Source organism: Oncorhynchus mykiss, chromosome 25 (genome assembly GCF_057628025.1).
Source record: "Oncorhynchus mykiss isolate SJ-2025 chromosome 25, ASM5762802v1, whole genome shotgun sequence".
In the NCBI taxonomy this organism is placed as follows: Eukaryota; Metazoa; Chordata; class Actinopteri; order Salmoniformes; family Salmonidae; genus Oncorhynchus; species Oncorhynchus mykiss.
Genome location: NC_143046.1, coordinates 88,810,001 through 88,829,089, shown reverse-complemented (window position 1 = coordinate 88,829,089; position 19,089 = coordinate 88,810,001). Strand labels below are relative to the sequence as shown.

Sequence of the window (19,089 nt, the reverse complement as noted above, 5' to 3'; positions counted from 1 at the left end):
TTAAAACGGATGACATGAATTGAATGAAAAGCTTTTGTCAATGAGACATTGAGTCAGGTCATCTCATCTCAACCCACTAGCACCACGCTGGTAGTGAGCTACAGATGCAGTAAAGGCCTTCGTCATTTCAACAGGTCATTATAGTTCAATATTACCATCTTGTACGTCACATGGGAACAGAAGTCTCAATAAATAAGATGTTTTACAGCAAAGTGCATCATGGAAGACCAGTAGAAAAATACCTCTGAATTATCAATCAGTTACAGTTTTCTACAGAAACACATTTTTTATTTTTTGGGGGAGGAGGAGGAGGGGGGGGGGGGGGGGGGGGTTGTTGTTGTTGTTGATTTAATAAAATGTGAAACCTTTGTGAGAGCAATATATTTATATTAATAATAAATTAAAATACAATGTTTCTTTAAATTCATTAGGTAAGATGTAATAGATATTTAGAAAACAACATGAAGACAACATCGGGGTACATCTCAAATGGCAACCTATCCCCTATATGTTGTGCACTACCGTTGACCAGAGCCCTATTCCCTATGTAGTGCACCAGAGCTTATATGAGCCCTGGGAAAAAGTATTTCTCTCTGCAGGGTGCCATTTGAGACATTAGGTATCCTTTTCCCAGGATTACGACCCCCTCAAACCAAACCAAACCAAACCACAGCGGTCCTCCGTAGGACTGAAGAAGCCAAATGTGACAACATTGAAAATAAATATTCAAAATATACAGAAAATATGTCTCTATATTATATTATATATATATAGAGAGAGAGAGTAATGAAGTAATGTTCAAGGCAGTTTAATAATCCTTGTTTTCCTTCTTCTTGTTCTTTTCCTTCCGTCTTTAGTTTGATCGTTGATCTCTCGTTACTTCGTTTTGTTACTTCGTTTTTGATCTGTCGTTACTTCGTTTTTGATCTGTCGTTACTTCGTTTTGTTACTTCGTTTTTGATCTGTCGTTACTTCGTTTTTGATCTGTCATTACTTCGTTTTGTTACTTCGTTTTTTCCCGTTGTTCCTCCTCTTTGCCTCTGTATTCGTTCCTTAAAAATAGGAAACTAAATACTATGAGTCCATTCAATTGTCACTCATCATCAACAACATATTATCCATTAAACGATATCATCTTTTTTTGTTCTCCACAATGTAAGATCAGAAAATAGCATCTTTGATTTGTCTTTTTTTTGTGTGTCATTTTTGTTTGTTGTGTAAAAAAAAAAAAGTTGTTCTCATCAAGGTGTTTGAGAAAAATATAGACTTCTAATGGTAGCTCAGATCTCTCCGGTTTTAAGACCAGTTGATGTCTCTTCTAGTGGAATACAAACCAGACCAGATGAGACCAGACCAGATGAGACCCACTCCTGGTGCTCTCACCCCAGTATGACGGTTCCCCAATCCCAGCTGTAAGCACTCCTACGTGGGTAACAGACCGGCTCTCAATGCCTTAACAACGATAGATAGACTGACCACGTCTGGGAGTCCTTAGAGGGGGGGTTGAGGGAGGGTGGAGGAGAGGGGGTTATTACCACCACAAACCCCCTTCACTTCCTGTTCTTTTCCTCTTCTCATCCCGTTATACCGACAAACCATCATTCCACATCATTCCCACTTTTACTTCTTACAGTTCTACTTTGAACCTCCTGGAAGGAGCCTGAAAGGAGGCTCTAGAATGCTCCAGAAGCCTTTCAGAAGGGTTCTAGAAGTGTTCCAGAAGTGTTTCAGAAGTGTTCTAGAAGCCCTCTATATGACAGTAGGCCTCCATGCTGGAGAAGAGGATGTAGAGGAACCAGAGACTGAAGAAGAAGGCTGAGGTGGCCAGTCTGTGGCCGCGCGGCCCGCCCAGCTCCCCCCCGATGTGGGCCCGGCGGCGGTACAGCAGCACGGAGACCCCCAGGAAGGCGAAGATGGTGTAGAGGGTGACGGAGAAGGCCAGCGAGCCGGCCTCCACCACAAACTGCTTGCCTTGCATGTGCCAGTAGATGGCGGCTATCGACCACGCCACCCCGATGCCCAGGAACACGTTGACCGCGTTGCTGCCCGTCACGTTACCGATGGAGGCGTCTGCATATGTGTCCTGCACCGCCGCTACCTTACTGGCAAATGTGTCTGGAGAGAGAGAGAGAGAGAGAGAGAGAGAGAGAGAGAGAGAGAGAGAGAAAGAGAGAGAAAGAGAGAGAAAGAGAGGGAAAGAGAGGGAAAGAGAGGGAAAGAGAGGGAAAGAGAGAGAGAGAGACGATTCAATTCACACAGTATGATAATCAATGCCCCGCAACCCACACACACTACCACCCGTTACTGAGCTCACCAGGGACAGATGTACCCAGCGCCACGAACACCACGGCAGTAACAGAGTCCTTCAGCCCGATGGTGCAGCCAAAGTGAGAGGCCAGATCGCCGATCACTGCGGTCAGCATGCCGATGATGACGATGGAGATGAAGAAGCAGGCCCAGCCGTTCAGGTAGTCCGTGGGAGGAACACAGGCGAACAGCACCTAATAATAACAATATGAATAATCCTAATTGAAAACTTTACTGTAGGTGTCCTTATGAATGCATTCACAAAGCTTTATAACAGCTATATAAAACCTTCCAGAAGGTGTCTCTGACCTCTAACCTATCTTTCAACTGACCTTCCAGAAGGTGTCTCTGACCTTTAACCTCTCTGTCAACTGACCTTCCAGAAGGTGTCTCTGACCTCTAACCTTTAACCTCTCTGTCAACTGACCTTCCAGAAGTTGTCTCTAACCTCTCTGTGAACTGACCTTCCAGAAGGTGTCTCTGACACCTTTAACATCTCTGTCAACTGACCTTCCAGAAGGTGTCTCTGACCTCTAACCCTTAACCTCTCTGTCAACTGACCTTCCAGAAGGTGTCTCTGACCTCTAACCTTTCTGTCACCTGATCTTCCAGAAGGTGTCTCTGACACCTTTAACATCTCTGTCAACTGACCTTCCAGAAGGTGTCTCTGACCTCTAACCTCTCTGTGAACTGACCTTCCAGAAGGTGTCTCTAACCTCTAACCTCTCTGTGAACTGACCTTCCAGAAGGTGTCTCTAACCTCTCTGTGAACTGACCTTCCAGAAGGTGTCTCTAACCTCTAACCTCTCTGTGAACTGACCTTCCAGAAGGTGTCTCTAACCTCTCTGTGAACTGACCTTCCAGAAGGTGTCTCTAACCTCTCTATGAACTGACCTTCCAGAAGGTGTCTCTAACCTCTAACCTCTCTGTGAACTGACCTTCCAGAAGGTGTCTCTGACATCTAACCTCTCTGTCAACTGGCCTTCCAGAAGGTGTCTCTGACCTCTAACCTCTCTGTCAACTGACCTTCCAGAAGGTGTCTCTAACCTCTAACCTCTCTGTGAACTGACCTTCCAGAAGGTGTCTCTAACCTCTAACCTCTCTGTGAACTGACCTTCCAGAAGGTGTCTCTAACCTCTCTGTGAACTGACCTTCCAGAAGCTGTCTCTAACCTCTCTGTGAACTGACCTTCCAGAAGGTGTCTCTAACCTCTAACCTCTCTGTCAACTGGCCTTCCAGAAGGTGTCTCTGACCTCTAACCTCTCAGTCAACTGACCTTCCAGAAGGTGTCTCTGACCTCTAACCTCTCAGTCAACTGACCGTCCAGAAGGTGTCTCTAACCTCTCTGTGAACTGACCTTCCAGAAGGTGTCTCTAACCTCTAACCTCTCTGTGAACTGACCTTCCAGAAGGTGTCTCTAACCTCTAACCTCTCTGTCAACTGACCTTCCAGAAGGTGTCTCTAACCTCTAACCTCTCTGTCAACTGACCTTCCAGAAGACGGTGAGGAAGTGCATGACGTAGTCGAAACATGACGGGAGACGCTCTTCACCAGAGTCTTCCTCATCCTCGTCTCCTAGGGACAAGGGAGGGAGGAGCGGGGGAGAGGAGGGGAGATGGAGAGGTGGAGGGGAGGGATGGAATGATGAAGAGGAGAAGAAAAGGGAGCAGGTAGCGACAATGAAGGGAGGGAAGAGAGAGGGTAGAGGGAAGGATAGACGTGTGATGGAGTGATGAAGAGGAGCAGGTATTGGAAGGAGGTATAGGGACAGTGAAGGGAGAGATGAAGAGAAGAGAGAGAACAGGAACAGAGGAAGGAGAGGTAGATGATGGAGTGATAGAAGAGTAATACAGAAAGGAGGGATTGTGATGGAGGAGGAGGGGGACAGAATGGAGGGATTGTGATGGAGGAGGAGGGGGACAGAATGGAGGGATTGTGATGGAAGAGGGGGACAGAATGGAGGGATTGTGATGGAGGAGGAGGGGGACAGAATGGAGGGATTGTGATGGAGGAGGAGGGGGACAGAATGGAGGGATTGTGATGGAGGAGGAGGGGGACAGAATGGAGGGATTGTGATGGAAGAGGGGGACAGAATGGAGGGATTGTGATGGAAGAGGAGGAGGACAGAATGGAGGAGGAGGACAGAATGGAGGGATTGTGATGGTAGAGGGGGACAGAAGGGAGGGATTATGATGGAGGAGGGGGAGGACAGAATGGAGGGATTGTGATGGAGGAGGAGGAGGACAGAATATAGGGATTGTGATGGAGGAGGACAAAATGGAGGGATTGTGATGGAGGAGGAGGACAGAATGGAGGGATTGTGATGGAGGAGGAGGGGGACAGAATGGAGGGATTGTGATGGAGGAGGAGGAGGAGGACAGAATGGAAGGATTGTGATGGAGGAGGGGGAGGACAGAATGGAGGGATTGTGATAGAGGAGGAGGAGGACAGAATGGAGGGATTGTGATGGAGGAGGAGGACAGAATGGAGGGATTGTGATGGAGGAGGAGGGGGACAGAATGGAGGGATTGTGATGGAGGAGGAGGGGGACAGAATGGAGGGATTGTGATGGAGGAGGAGGGGGACAGAATGGAGGGATTGTGATGGAAGAGGGGGACAGAATGGAGGGATTGTGATGGAGGAGGAGGGGGACAGAATGGAGGGATTGTGATGGAGGAGGAGGGGGACAGAATGGAGGGATTGTGATGGAGGAGGAGGGGGACAGAATGGAGGGATTGTGATGGAAGAGGGGGACAGAATGGAGGGATTGTGATGGAGGAGGAGGGGGACAGAATGGAGGGATTGTGATGGAGGAGGAGGGGGACAGAATGGAGGGATTGTGATGGAGGAGGAGGGGGACAGAATGGAGGGATTGTGATGGAAGAGGGGGACAGAATGGAGGGATTGTGATGGAAGAGGAGGAGGACAGAATGGAGGAGGAGGACAGAATGGAGGGATTGTGATGGTAGAGGGGGACAGAAGGGAGGGATTATGATGGAGGAGGGGGAGGACAGAATGGAGGGATTGTGATGGAGGAGGAGGAGGACAGAATATAGGGATTGTGATGGAGGAGGACAAAATGGAGGGATTGTGATGGAGGAGGAGGACAGAATGGAGGGATTGTGATGGAGGAGGAGGGGGACAGAATGGAGGGATTGTGATGGAGGAGGAGGAGGAGGACAGAATGGAAGGATTGTGATGGAGGAGGGGGAGGACAGAATGGAGGGATTGTGATAGAGGAGGAGGAGGACAGAATGGAGGGATTGTGATGGAGGAGGAGGACAGAATGGAGGGATTGTGATGAAGGAGGAGGACAGAATGGAGGGATTGTGATGGAGGAGGAGGACAGAATGGAGGGATTGTGATGGAGGAGGAGGACAGAATGGAGGGATTGTGATGGAGGAGGAGGAGGAGGAGGAGGACAGAATGGAAGGATTGTGATGGAGGAGGGGGAGGACAGAATGGAGGGATTGTGATAGAGGAGGAGGAGGACAGAATGGAGGGATTGTGATGGAGGAGCAGGACAGAATGGAGGGATTGTGATAGAGGAGGAGGAGGAGGACAGAATGGAGGGATTGTGATGGAGGAGGAGGACAGAATGGAGGGATTGTTATGGAGGAGGAGGACAGAATGGAGGGATTGTGATGGAGGAGGAGGACAGAATGGAGGGATTGTGATGGAAGAGGAGGACAGAATGGAGGGATTGTGATGGAGGAGGAGGACAGAATGGAGGGATTGTGATGGAGGAGGAGGACAGAATGGAGGGATTGTGATGGAGGAGGAGGAGGAGGACAGAATGGAGGGATTGTGATGGAGGAGGAGGAGGACAGAATGGAGGGATTGTGATGGAGGAGGACAGAATGGAGGGATTGTGATGGAGGAGGAGGGGGACAGAATGGAGGGATTGTGATGGAGGAGGAGGACAGAATGGAGGGATTGTGATAGAGGAGGAGGAGGAGGACAGAATGGAGGGATTGTGATGGAGGAGGAGGACAGAATTGAGGGATTGTGATGGAGGAGGAGGACAGAATGGAAGGATTGTGATGGAGGAGGAGGTGGAGGAGGACAGAATGGAGGGATTGTGATGGAGGAGGAGGAGGACAGAATGGAGGGATTGTGATGGAGGAGGACAGAATGGAGGGATTGTGATGGAGGAGGAGGGGGACAGAATGGAGGGATTGTGATGGAGGAGGAGGAGGACAGAATGGAGGGATTGTTATGAAGGAGGAGGAGGACAGAATGGAGGGATTGTGATGGAGGAGGAGGACAGAATGGAGGGATTGTTATGGGGGAGGAGGAGGACAGAATGGAGGGATTGTTATGGGGAGGAGGAGGACAGAATGGAGGGATTGTTATGAAGGAGGAGGAGGAATACAGAATGGAGGGATTGTGATGAGGAGGAGGACAGAATGGAGGGATTGTGATGGAGGAGGAGGACAGAATGGAGGGATTGTGATGGAGGAGGACATAATGGAGGGATTGTGATGGAGGAGGACATAATGGAGGGATTGTGATGGAGGAGGAGGGGGACAGAATGGAGGGATTGTGATGGAGGAGGAGGACAGAATGGAGGGATTGTGATAGAGGAGGAAGACAGAATGGAGGGATTGTGATAGAGGAGGAGGACAGAATGGAGGGATTGTGATGAGGAGGAGGACAGAATGGAGGGATTGTGATGGAGGAGGAGGAGGACAGAATGGAGGGATTGTTATGAAGGAGGAGGAGGACAGAATGGAGGGATTGTGATGGAGGAGGAGGACAGAATGGAGGGATTGTGATGGAGGAGGAGGACAGAATGGAGGGATTGTGATGGAGGAGGAGGACAGAATGGAGGGATTGTTATGGGGGAGGAGGAGGACAGAATGGAGGGATTGTTATGGGGAGGAGGAGGACAGAATGGAGGGATTGTTATGAAGGAGGAGGAGGAATACAGAATGGAGGGATTGTGATGAGGAGGAGGACAGAATGGAGGGATTGTGATGGAGGAGGAGGACAGAATGGAGGGATTGTGATGAAGGAGGAGGAGGACAGAATGGAGGGATTGGGATGAAGAAGGAGGACAGAATGGAGGGATTGTGATGGAGGAGGAGGAGGACAGAATGGAGGGATTGTTATGAAGGAGGAGGAGGACAGAATGGAGGGATTGTTATGAAGGAGGAGGAGGACAGAATGGAGGGATTGTGATGGAGGAGGAGGACAGAATGGAGGGATTGTGATGGAGGAGGAGGACAGAATGGAGGGATTGTGATGGAGGAGGAGGAGGACAGAATGTGATGGATTGTGATGGAGGAGGAGGACAGAATGTGATGGATTGTGATGGAGGAGGAGGACAGAATGGAGGGATTGTGATGAAGGAGGAGGAGGACAGAATGGAGGGATTGGGATGAAGAAGGAGGACAGAATGGAGGGATTGTGATGAAGAAGGAGGACAGAATGGAGGGATTGTGATGGAGGAGGAGGACAGAATGGAGGGATTGTGATGAAGGAGGAGGAGGAGGACAGAATGGAGGGATTGGGATGAAGAAGGAGGACAGAATGGAGCGATTGTGATGAAGGAGGAGGAGGACAGAATGGAGGGATTGGGATGAAGAAGGAGGACAGAATGGAGGGATTGTGATGGAGGAGGACAGAATGGAGGGATTGTGATGAAGGAGGAGGAGGACAGAATGGAGGGATTGGGATGAAGAAGGAGGACAGAATGGAGGGATTGGGATGAAGAAGGAGGACAGAATGGAGGGATTGTGATGAAGGAGGAGGAGGACAGAATGGATGGATTGTAATGGAGGAGGAGGAGGACAGAATGGAGGGATTGTGATGGAGGAGGAGGAGGACAGAATGTGATGGATTGTGATGGAGGAGGGGGAGATAGGAAAGAGGAATGACATCAAGGGGAAGGAAGAGAATCATTTTAATTTATTACACATTGAGGAATATTTCATAACAGCAGATTGTTGTATTTCATAGTTACGTCCTGTTTTTCAGTGTGTTTAATCCACTCTAACAGGAACATAGACTCATACCTCAACAGAGGTTGGTAGCCTGACAAGTACTGTGAGTGAATGGCCCAGTTCCCCACGGCCAACACCAGGCCTCCATGGAGGGTAGCTGGGCAGGGGACTAGGTGGGACGCAGAGCCGGGTGCTGGCAGGAGGTTAGAAAGGCCTAAGTATATATAGGTGGGTGCTGGCAGGAGGTTAGACAGGCCTAGGTATATATAGGTGGGTGCTGGCAGGAAGTTAGACAGGTCTAGGTATGTGTAGGCAGAGTGGTGGGTGCTGGCAGGAGGTTAGACAGGCCTAGGTATATATAGGTGGGTGCTGGCAGGAAGTTAGACAGGTCTAGGTATATATAGGTGGGTGCTGGCAGGAGGTTAGACAGGCCTTGGTATATATAGGTGGGTGCTGGCAGGAGGTTAGACAGGCCTAGGTATATGTAGGCAGAGTGGTGGGTGCTGGCAGGAGGTTAGACAGGCCTAGGTATATGTAGGTGGGTGCTGGCAGGAAGTTAGACAGGCCTTGGTATATGTAGGCAGAGTGGTGAGTGCTGGCAGGAGGTTAGACAGGCCTAGGTATATGTAGGTGGGTGCTGGCAGGAGGTTAGACAGGCCTAGGTATATGTAGGTGGGTGCTGGCAGGAAGTTAGACAGGTCTAGTTATATGTAGGCAGAGTGGTGGGTGCTGGCAGGAGGTTAGACAGGCCTAGGTGTATATAGGTGGGTGCTGGCAGGAGGTTAGACAGGTCTAGGTATATGTAGGCAGAGTGGTGGGTGCTGGCAGGAGGTTAGACAGGCCTAGGTATATATAGGTGGGTGCTGGCAGGAGGTTAGACAGGCCTAGGTATATATAGGTGGGTGCTGGCAGGAGGTTAGACAGGCCTAGGTATATATATAGGTGGGTGCTGGCAGGAGGTTAGACAGGCCTAGGTATATATAGGTGGGTGCTGGCAGGAGGTTAGACAGGCCTTGGTATATGTAGGTGGGTGCTGGCAGGAGGTTAGACAGGCCTAGGTATATGTAGGCAGTGTGGTGGGTGCTGGCAGGAGGTTAGAAAGGCCTTGGTATATATAGGTGGGTGCTGGCAGGAGGTTAGACAGGCCTAGGTATATGTAGGCAGAGTGGTGGGTGCTGGCAGGAGGTTAGACAGGCCTTGGTATATATAGGTGGGTGCTGGCAGGAGGTTAGACAGGCCTAGGTATATGTAGGTGGGTGCTGGCAGGAGGTTAGACAGGCCTTGGTATATGTAGGCAGAGTGGTGGGTGCTGGCAGGAGGTTAGACAGGCCTAGGTATATATAGGTGGGTGCTGGCAGGAGGTTAGACAGGCCTAGGTATATATAGGTGGGTGCTGGCAGGAGGTTAGACAGGCCTAGGTATATATAGGTGGGTGCTGGCAGGAGGTTAGACAGGCCTAGGTATATGTAGGTGGGTGCTGGCAGGAGGTTAGACAGGCCTAGGTATATATAGGTGGGTGCTGGCAAGAAGTTAGACAGGTCTAGGTATATATAGGTGGGTGCTGGCAGGAGGTTAGACAGGCCTAGGTATATATATAGGTGGGTGCTGGCAGGAGGTTAGACAGGCCTAGGTATATATAGGTGGGTGCTGGCAGGAGGTTAGACAGGCCTAGGTATATGTAGGCAGTGTGGTGGGTGCTGGCAGGAGGTTAGAAAGGCCTTGGTATATATAGGTGGGTGCTGGCAGGAGGTTACACAGGCCTAGGTATATGTAGGCAGAGTGGTGGGTGCTGGCAGGAGGTTAGACAGGCCTTGGTATATATAGGTGGGTGCTGGCAGGAGGTTAGACAGGCCTAGGTATATGTAGGTGGGTGCTGGCAGGAGGTTAGACAGGCCTTGGTATATATAGGCAGAGTGGTGGGTGCTGGCAGGAGGTTAGAAAGGCCTAGGTATATATAGGTGGGTGCTGGCAGGAGGTTAGACAGGCCTTGGTATATATAGGTGGGTGCTGGCAGGAGGTTAGACAGGCCTAGGTATATGTAGGTGGGTGCTGGCAGGAGGTTAGACAGGCCTAGGTATATATAGGTGGGTGCTGGCAGGAGGTTAGACAGGCCTAGGTATATGTAGGCAGAGTGGTGGGTGCTGGCAGGAGGTTAGACAGGCCTAGGTATATATAGGTGGGTGCTGGCAGGAGGTTAGACAGGCCTTGGTATATATAGGTGGGTGCTGGCAGGAGGTTAGACAGGCCTAGGTATATGTAGGCAGAGTGGTGGGTGCTGGCAGGAGGTTAGACAGGCCTAGGTATATATAGGTGGGTGCTGGCAGGAGGTTAGACAGGTCTAGGTATATGTAGGCAGAGTGGTGGGTGCTGGCAGGAGGTTAGAAAGGCCTAGGTATATATAGGTGGGTGCTGTCAGGAGGTTAGACAGGCCTAGGTATATGTAGGCAGAGTGGTGGGTGCTGGCAGGAGGTTAGACAGGCCTTGGTATATATAGGCAGAGTGGTGGGTGCTGGCAGGAGGTTAGACAGGCCTAGGTATATATAGGTGGGTGCTGGCAGGAGGTTAGACAGGCCTAGGTATATATAGGTGGGTGCTGGCAGGAGGTTAGACAGGTCTAGGTATATGTAGGCAGAGTGGTGGGTGCTGGCAGGAGGTTAGACAGGTCTAGGTATATGTAGGTGGGTGCTGGAATGATTCAAAGTGGCAGGTCATGTGAGGGACATACATTTTTCAGCGTGGAGCTCATTAAATAATACAGAGAGCCATCGGGATTAAATATTTGAACACCAAAGTGACAGAGGGAGGGCCTTCCAGGAGTTGACTGTGTGGAGCTAAAGAGACTGCGGAGGAGCGGTGACGTAGGGAGAAATGTCTCCTCTCCGTGGCTAAGGAAAGTCTAGCCGTCTTCTCTACATCGCGTCCGACTCTCTCTCTCTCCTTCTGGCTCCGACGTCTCCGACGTCTCCGATGTCTCCTTCTGGCTCCGATGTCCCCGAGGTCTCCGATGTCCCCGAGGTCCCCGATGTTTCCGATGTCTCCGATGTCTCCGATGTTTCCGATGTCTCCGATGTCTCCTTCTGGCTCCGATGTCTCCTTCTGGCTCCGATGTCTCCGACGCTTTCTGGATGTGGTATCATTTGTAGTCTGTTGTCGTGACAGCACGCAAGCAAGTCTTGTTGACGTTATTATATATTTTGTTTTACATATTACTAAAGCTATTAAGATCAGCTCAAACGTAAATACAACGTTAAAAGGCAACATGTTTGGTTGGTACTCTTAGTGTTACATTGCCTTATATCTTTAACTTAATTCAATGTTCTGGGAACCTTTAAATAACGTTTTTTGTTTTTTTGTACAACATTAAGGGAATGTCCTCTGCAACCTAACTTAAACATTGTATGAATGTCATCACAACTGAACATCTCTTTTAAGGTAAATACACTGTTCCCAGACCCTAATTACATGTCTGGGAACCTTTTATTAAAGAACTCAGAATGGCTGTTCTGTCAACATTCTGTCAACATCAAAAGGAATGTTTTGTGTCCTCTAATACGAAACATTATCTGAATGTCAGCACAACTGGACAGTTTTAGTGTTTATCTCTTTGCGTATCCCCACAATGTTTGCAGAACCTAAATAAAATGTTTTAGGAACTTTTTTAAAAGAGTGTAAAAATGTGTTCTGGGAACGTTCTTTCAACATCAGTTGAATGTTATTTTCACTCTAAAAGAAACAAGGAAACCGTTTTTGTGTTTTTTTGGGAACACATCTTTCTGACGTCCCTACAATGTTCCCATCAGACTGTTCCCAACAGACGGTTCCCAACAGACGGTTCCCAACAGACGGTTCCCATCAGACGGTTCCCAACAGACTATTCCCAACAGACTGTTCCCAACAGACGGTTCCCAACAGACGGTTCCCAACAATGTTCCCAACAGACGGTTCCCGTCAGACTGTTCCCAACAGACTGTTCCCATCAGACTGTTCCCATCAGACTGTTCCCATCAGACTGTTCCCATCAGACTGTTCCCAACAGACTGTTCCCTACAATGTTCCCAACAGACTGTTCCCAACAGATGGTTCCCAACAGACTGTTCCAAACAGACTGTTCCCATCAGACTGTTCCCACCAGACTGTTCCCAACAGACTGTTCCCAACAGACTGTTCCCTACAATGTTCCCAACAGACTGTTCCCAACAGACTGTTCCCAACAGACTGTTCCCGTCAGACTGTTCCCGTCAGACTGTTCCCAACAGACTGTTCCCAACAGACTGTTCCCAACAGACTGTTCCCAACAGACTGTTCCCAACAGACTGTTGCCATCAGACGGTTCCCAACAGACTGTTCCCATCAGACTGTTCCCAACAGACTGTTCCCAACAGACTGTTCCCACAATGTAAATAAAACATTCTGGGAACATTTTAAAGAGCAGATGAAATGTGTTCCAGGAACATTCTTGTAACATCAGGGGAATGTATTTTTATGCAACCGCCTAAAATAAACGAATCATCCAACGGGACAGTTTTAGTGTTGCGGGATCATAGGACGATAACCTAGATTGAACAACAACAACAAAAACATACTCCACAGTTTCCGATATAACATATATAAACACATATTTTATAATATATAACAATCAAAACTCAACAGAGATCCATGTTTTTTGTCACAATGTATTTTTAAAATTTTAAATATCCTCTTTCTTTGAGTGCTCTGATCGCTACCTGGCTCCCCTTAGACCCAACACATACTGTCTGATGTATAAAACCTGTAAAAGATGGTGAACGATTACGATCACAATGTTTCGACCATTTTCCTCTTCTCCCTTACACGACGTCCACTAGAGTGGGACCTGTACTGACTGGTCTAGGAGCTGGTGTTTATCTGTACTGACTGGTCTAGGAGCTGGTGTTTATCTGCACTGACTGGTCTAGGAGCTGGTGTTTACCTGCACTGACTGGTCTAGGAGCTGGTGTTTACCTGCACTGACTGGTCTAGGAGCTGGTGTTTATCTGTACTGACTGGTCTAGGAGCTGGTGTTTATCTGTACTGACTGGTCTAGGAGCTGGTGTTTATCTGCACTGACTGGTCTAGGAGCTGGTGTTTATCTGTACTGACTGGTCTAGGAGCTGGTGTTTACCTGCACTGACTGGTCTAGGAGCTGGTGTTTACCTGCACTGACTGGTCTAGGAGCTGGTGTTTATCTGTACTGACTGGTCTAGGAGCTGGTGTTTACCTGCACTGACTGGTCTAGGAGCTGGTGTTTACCTGCACTGACTGGTCTAGGAGCTGGTGTTTACCTGCACTGACTGTGATAGCCTCCATGAACTGTTGTCTCCAGGAGTTGGTGCCCACCACCAGAGCCAGGTTCGTCTTCTTGATCAGCTTGTCCACTGTGTTCTGAGGGAAAAGGCACATAGGAAATACACTCAGGCTGCATCCCAAATGCACCCTACTCCCAATCTAGTGCACTATTTCTGTCCAGAGCCTTGGAGGCTCCCTTGGTGGGCCATGTATTTAACTGATTATTATAGCATCTCAGTCTGGACCAATCTGGTTACAGCTGGGGGTTGGACTATTATTATTACAGTTTGGACTATACCAATCTGGTTACAGCTGGGGGTTGGCTTATTATTATTATTACAGTTTGGACTATACCAATCTGGTTACAGCTGGGGGTTGGCTTATTATTATTATTACAGTTTGGACTATACCAATCTGGTTACAGCTGGGGGTTGGCTTATTATTATTATTACAGTTTGGACTATACCAATCTGGTTACAGCTGGGGGTTGGCTTATTATTACAGTTTGGACTATACCAATCTGGTTACAGCTGGGGGTTGGCTTATTATTATTATTACAGTTTGGACTATACCAATCTGGTTACAGCTGGGGGTTGGATTATTATTATTATTATTACAGTTTGGACTATACCAATCTGGTTACAGCTGGGGGTTGGATTAGTATTATTATTATTATTACAGTTTGGACTATACCAATCTGGTTACAGCTGGGGGTTGGATTAGTATTATTATTATTATTATTACAGTTTGGACTATACCAATCTGGTTACAGCTGGGGGTTGGATTAGTATTATTATTATTATTACAGTTTGGACTATACCAATCTGGTTACAGCTGTGGGTTGGATTAGTATTATTATTATTATTACAGTTTGGACTATACCAATCTGGTTACAGCTGTGGGTTGGATTAGTATTATTATTATTATTATTATTATAATTACAGTTTGGACTATACCAATCTGGTTACAGCTGGGGGTTGGATTAGTATTATTATTATTACAGTTTGGACGATACCAATGATAATATGTATATATTTCTTAATTCCATTCTTATATTTATATATATATTTGTGTGTATTGTTGTGAATTGTTAGATATTACTGCACTAGGAACACAAGCATTTCTCTACACCCGCAATAACATCTGCTAAATATGTGTACAGCCAGACCCAATACAATTTGATTTGATTTGAGATTGTTATTAGAACAAAGACATGAAGTTCACATGATTCTCCACATGATGGCAGCAACATCAACTGAATTCATTCATCCGCTGGCTCTGATGGGGAGTCACAAAAACACACTTCAACCTTTGATGGTGAGAGTGTTTAGCTGTGTGTGTGTGTATGTGTGTGTGCGTGCGTGTGTTGGAGTGACAGTTGGAGTGACAGTTGGAGTGACAGACTGTCCCGTACCTTGAACTCGTAGGACTCCTCGATGATGACCTCCAGTTTGGAGTGTTCCCCCAGCACTGGCTTCCCCATCTCCGCGATCCGCTTAGCCTCCTCTTCCTCTGACGAGAACTTAGGGACATCTGTGGGAAGTGGAGAGACAAGGACAGGACAGGACAGGACAGGACAGGAGAGGAGAGGAGAGGAGAGGAAAGGAGAGGAGAGGAGAGGAGAGGAGAGGAGAGGAGAGGAGAGGAGAGGAGAGGAGAGGAGAGGAGAGGAGAGGAGAGAGAACAGGACAGGAGAGGAGAGGAGAGGAGAGGAGAGGAGAGGAGAGGAGAGGAGAGGAGAGGACAGGACAGGAGAGGAGAGGAGAGGAGAGGAGAGGAGAGGAGAGGAGAGGAGAAGGGAAGGGAAGGAGAGGAGAAGAGAGGAGAGAGAACAGGAGAGGAGAGGAGAAGAGAGGAGAGAGAACAGGAGAGGAGAGGAGAGGAGAGGAGAAGAGAGGAGGAGAGAGGACAGGAGAGGAGAGGAGAGGAGAGGAGAGGAGAGGAGAGGAGAGGAGAGGAGAGAGAACAGGACAGGAGAGGAGAGGAGAAGAGAGGAGGAGAGAGGAGAGGAGAGGAGAGGAGAGGAGAGGAGAGGAGAGGAGAGGAGAGGAGAGGAGAGGAGAGGGGAAGGGAAGGGAAGGAGAGGAGAAGAGAAGAGGAGAAGAGAGGAGAGAGAACAGGAGAGGAGAGGAGGAGAAGAGAGAGAACAGGAGAGGAGAGGAGAGGAGAGGAGAGGAGAGGAGAGGAGAGGAGAGGAGAGGAGAGGAGAGGAAAGGAGAAGAGAGGAGGAGAGAGGACAGGAGAGGAGAGGAGAGGAGAGGAGAGGAGAGGAGAGGAGAGGAGAGGAGAGGAGAGGAGAGGAGAGGAGAAGGGAAGGGAAGGGAAGGAGAAGAGAAGAGAAGAAGAGAGGAGAGAGAACAGGAGAGGAGAGGAGGAGAAGAGAGAGAACAGGAGAGGAGAGGAGAGGAGAGGACAGGAGAGGAGAGGAGAGGAGAGGAGAAGAGAGGAGAGAGAACAGGAGAGGAGAGGAGGAGAAGAGAGAGAACAGGAGAGGAGAGGAGAGGAGAGGAGAGGAGAGGAGAGTGAGAGGAGAGGAGAGGAGAGGAGAGGAGAGGAGAAGAGAGGAGAGAGAACAGGAGAGGAGAGGAGGAGAAGAGAGAGAACAGGAGAGGAGAGGAGAGGAGAGGAGAGGAGAGGAGAGGAGAGGAGAGGAGAGGAGAGGAGAGGAGAAGAGAGGAGAGAGAACAGGAGAGGAGAGGAGGAGAAGAGAGAGAACAGGAGAGGAGAGGAGAGGAGAGGAGAGGAGAGGAGAGGAGAGGAGAGTGAGAGTGAGACCGAGCCTAATAAGCTGAGCTCATCTTGTTGAACTGTGCAGGCACTGGATTAAAATGCAACCACATCAAACCACTCCTTCTAAAGGTCAATATTTCCTTTATCGCAGAAGCTCTTTAAACACATTGTCCAAACAAGCAAAAAATGACGTCATCGGACACTACAGTTCCACGTGGACGGGGCAAACACTAAGGACGCTTCTATCACAGAGCCTAAGTGCTGGACAAAGTGAACCACTGCTCTCCGTTCTGTCTCTGTTAGAGAGTGATCCTCTGTCACAATCCCTTTCATTCCGTCTCATTCCTCTATGCTGTCCTCTCTGCTCTTCTCTCCTCCTGTCCTCTCTGCTCCTCTCTCATCCTGTCCTCTCTGCTCCTCTCTCATCCTGTCCTCTCTCCTCCTGTCCTCTCTCCTCCTGTCCTCTCTGCTCCTCTCTCCTCCTGTCCTCTCTGCTTTTCTCTCATCCTGTCCTCTGCTCTTCTTTCCTCCTGTCCTCTCTGCTCCTCTCTCCTCCTGTCCTCTTTGCTCCTCTCTCCTCCTGTCCTCTTTGCTCCTCTCTCCTCCTGTCCTCTTTGCTCCTGTCCTCTTTGCTCCTCTCTCCTACTGTCCTCTCTGCTCCTCTCTCATCCTGTCTTCTGCTCCTCTATCATCCTGTCCTCTGCTCTCTCTCACGCTCACACACACAAACAGACACAGACACAGACACAGACACAGACACAGACACAGACGACACACGGTGTAACTGCTAGACTGCTTACTGACTGTATACTGTAACGTTACTTCATGATTATAGCAGGTTTACTAACACGTTAGTTCTATTAGCTATGTTGACTATGAGGTTACTTTAGCTAATATGGTGACAACAATGTAGGCTGTGTGTAGTGGTTATGATATGGTTTGGCTTGGAAAGTTGTATTTTTTTTTGCCTGGTCACATCCAGCTGATGGGTAGAGCATTGAAGTCCACAAACGAATGGAAAAGGTGAGGAGAGGAGAGGATAATAGATGCCAGAAGGAATACAACGTGGCTTCTATGAAAGTGAACTGTGTTTACCCGTGATCAGAGGTGTATTCATTCTGCCGATTCCGAAAAACGTTTCTAAAAACGGAAGCAAACGGAACGAAACGGGGATAAACATACCTGAATTCGTCCAATAGAAACTCTCGTTTGCAACTGTTGGACTTAATGAATACACCCTCGATCAACTAGATGCAGGCCAGAGTGTGCAAGGCGGTCTGTCTGTCCATGTGTCACTGTCTGTCACCTCAAAATGTTAACTCGACCTGTGTGCACCTACATTGTAAAACTTTCATTCATAGGCTAGGTTGTATCAACCTCATAAGGGGTACAAGGAAACATTCTAGAATCCGGTAGTAGCCTAAACCTATCGCTGTTACATTGAGCTGAAATGAATGGAATATGAATGACAGTCATCCAATATGCTGTGATAGAAATAAGGCCGTGATCATGAAAAATAAATCGTCCTCCCTCATCTTAAGAGGAGAGAAGAGAGGAGAGGGGAGGAAGAGAGATGGCTACTTTATTGAGGAAAAAATGTCTTACTATGACTGTGATATGTGGTTGTCTGAGACGTGCTACCTGGGACGTGCTACCTGGGACGTGCTACCTGGGACCTGCTACCTGGGACGTGCTACCTGGGACGTGCTACCTGGGACCTGCTACCTGGGACCTGCTACCTGGGACCTGCTACCTGGGACCTGCTACCTGGGACGTGCTACCTGGGACGTGCTACCTGGGACGTGCTACCTGGGACGTGCTACCTGGGACGTGCTACCTGGGACCTTCTACCTGGGACCTGCTACCTGGGACCTGCTACCTGGGACGTGCTACCTGGGACCTGCTACCTGGGACCTGCTACCTGGGACCTGCTACCTGGGACGTGCTACCTGGGACCTGCTACCTGGGACCTGCTACCTGGGACCTGCTACCTGGGACCTGCTACCTGGGACCTGCTACCTGGGACCTGCTACCTGGGACCTGCTACCTGGGACGTGCTACCTGGGACGTGCTACCTGGGACGTGCTACCTGGGACCTGCTACCTGGGACCTGCTACCTGGGACCTGCTACTGCTACCTGGGACCTGCTACCTGGGACCTGCTACCTGGGACCTTCTACCTGGGACCTGCTACCTGGGACCTGGGACCTGCTACCTGGGACGTGCTACCTGGGACCTGCTACCTGGGACCTGCTAATGCTACCTGGGACATGCTACCTGGGACGTTCTACCTGGGACGTGCTACCTGGGACGTGCTACCTGGGACCTGCTACCTGGGACCTGCTACCTGGGACCTGCTACTGCTACCTGGGACCTGCTACCTGGGACCTGCTACCTGGGACCTTCTACCTGGGACCTGCTACCTGGGACCTGGGACCTGCTACCTGGGACGTGCTACCTGGGACCTGCTACCTGGGACCTGCTACTGCTACCTGGGACATGCTACCTGGGACGTTCTACCTGGGACGTGCTACCTGGGACGTGCTACCTGGGACCTGCCACCTGGGACCTGCTACCTGGGACCTGCTACCTGGGACGTGCTACCTGGGACGTGCTACCTGGGACGTGCTACCTGGGACCTGCTACCTGGGACGTGCTACCTGGGACGTGCTACCTGTCCCAGACCTGCTGTTTTCAACTCTCTAGAGACAGTAGGAGCGGTAGAGATACTCTTAATAATCGGCTATGAAAAGCCAACTGACATTTACTCCTGAGGTGCTGACTTGTTGCACCCTCGACAA

At 49.2% G+C, this 19,089-nt stretch overlaps 1 protein-coding gene across 7 annotated transcripts in view; it reads right to left on the bottom strand.

The window, feature by feature from the left end:
* Nucleotides 1–308: 308 nt before the first annotated feature.
* Nucleotides 309–19,089, bottom strand: part of LOC110506000 (sodium/calcium exchanger 3) — a 145,619-nt gene continuing 126,838 nt past the window's right edge. For 4 of the 7 annotated variants that reach the window (XM_036962328.2, XM_036962331.2, XM_036962329.2 and 1 more), the window contains 5 exons: nucleotides 14,974–15,092; nucleotides 13,556–13,655; nucleotides 3,797–3,882; nucleotides 2,315–2,501; nucleotides 309–2,115 (listed from right to left, as the gene is read on the bottom strand). In XM_036962328.2, coding sequence (XP_036818223.2) covers nucleotides 1,739–2,115; nucleotides 2,315–2,501; nucleotides 3,797–3,882; nucleotides 13,556–13,655; nucleotides 14,974–15,092 — 869 coding nt within the window. In that variant the 3' untranslated portion in view covers nucleotides 309–1,738. The remainder of the gene's footprint in view (nucleotides 2,116–2,314; nucleotides 2,502–3,796; nucleotides 3,883–13,555; nucleotides 13,656–14,973; nucleotides 15,093–19,089) is intronic. The other 3 variants (XM_036962330.2, XM_090221381.1, XM_090221379.1) reach the window with 1 other exon arrangement.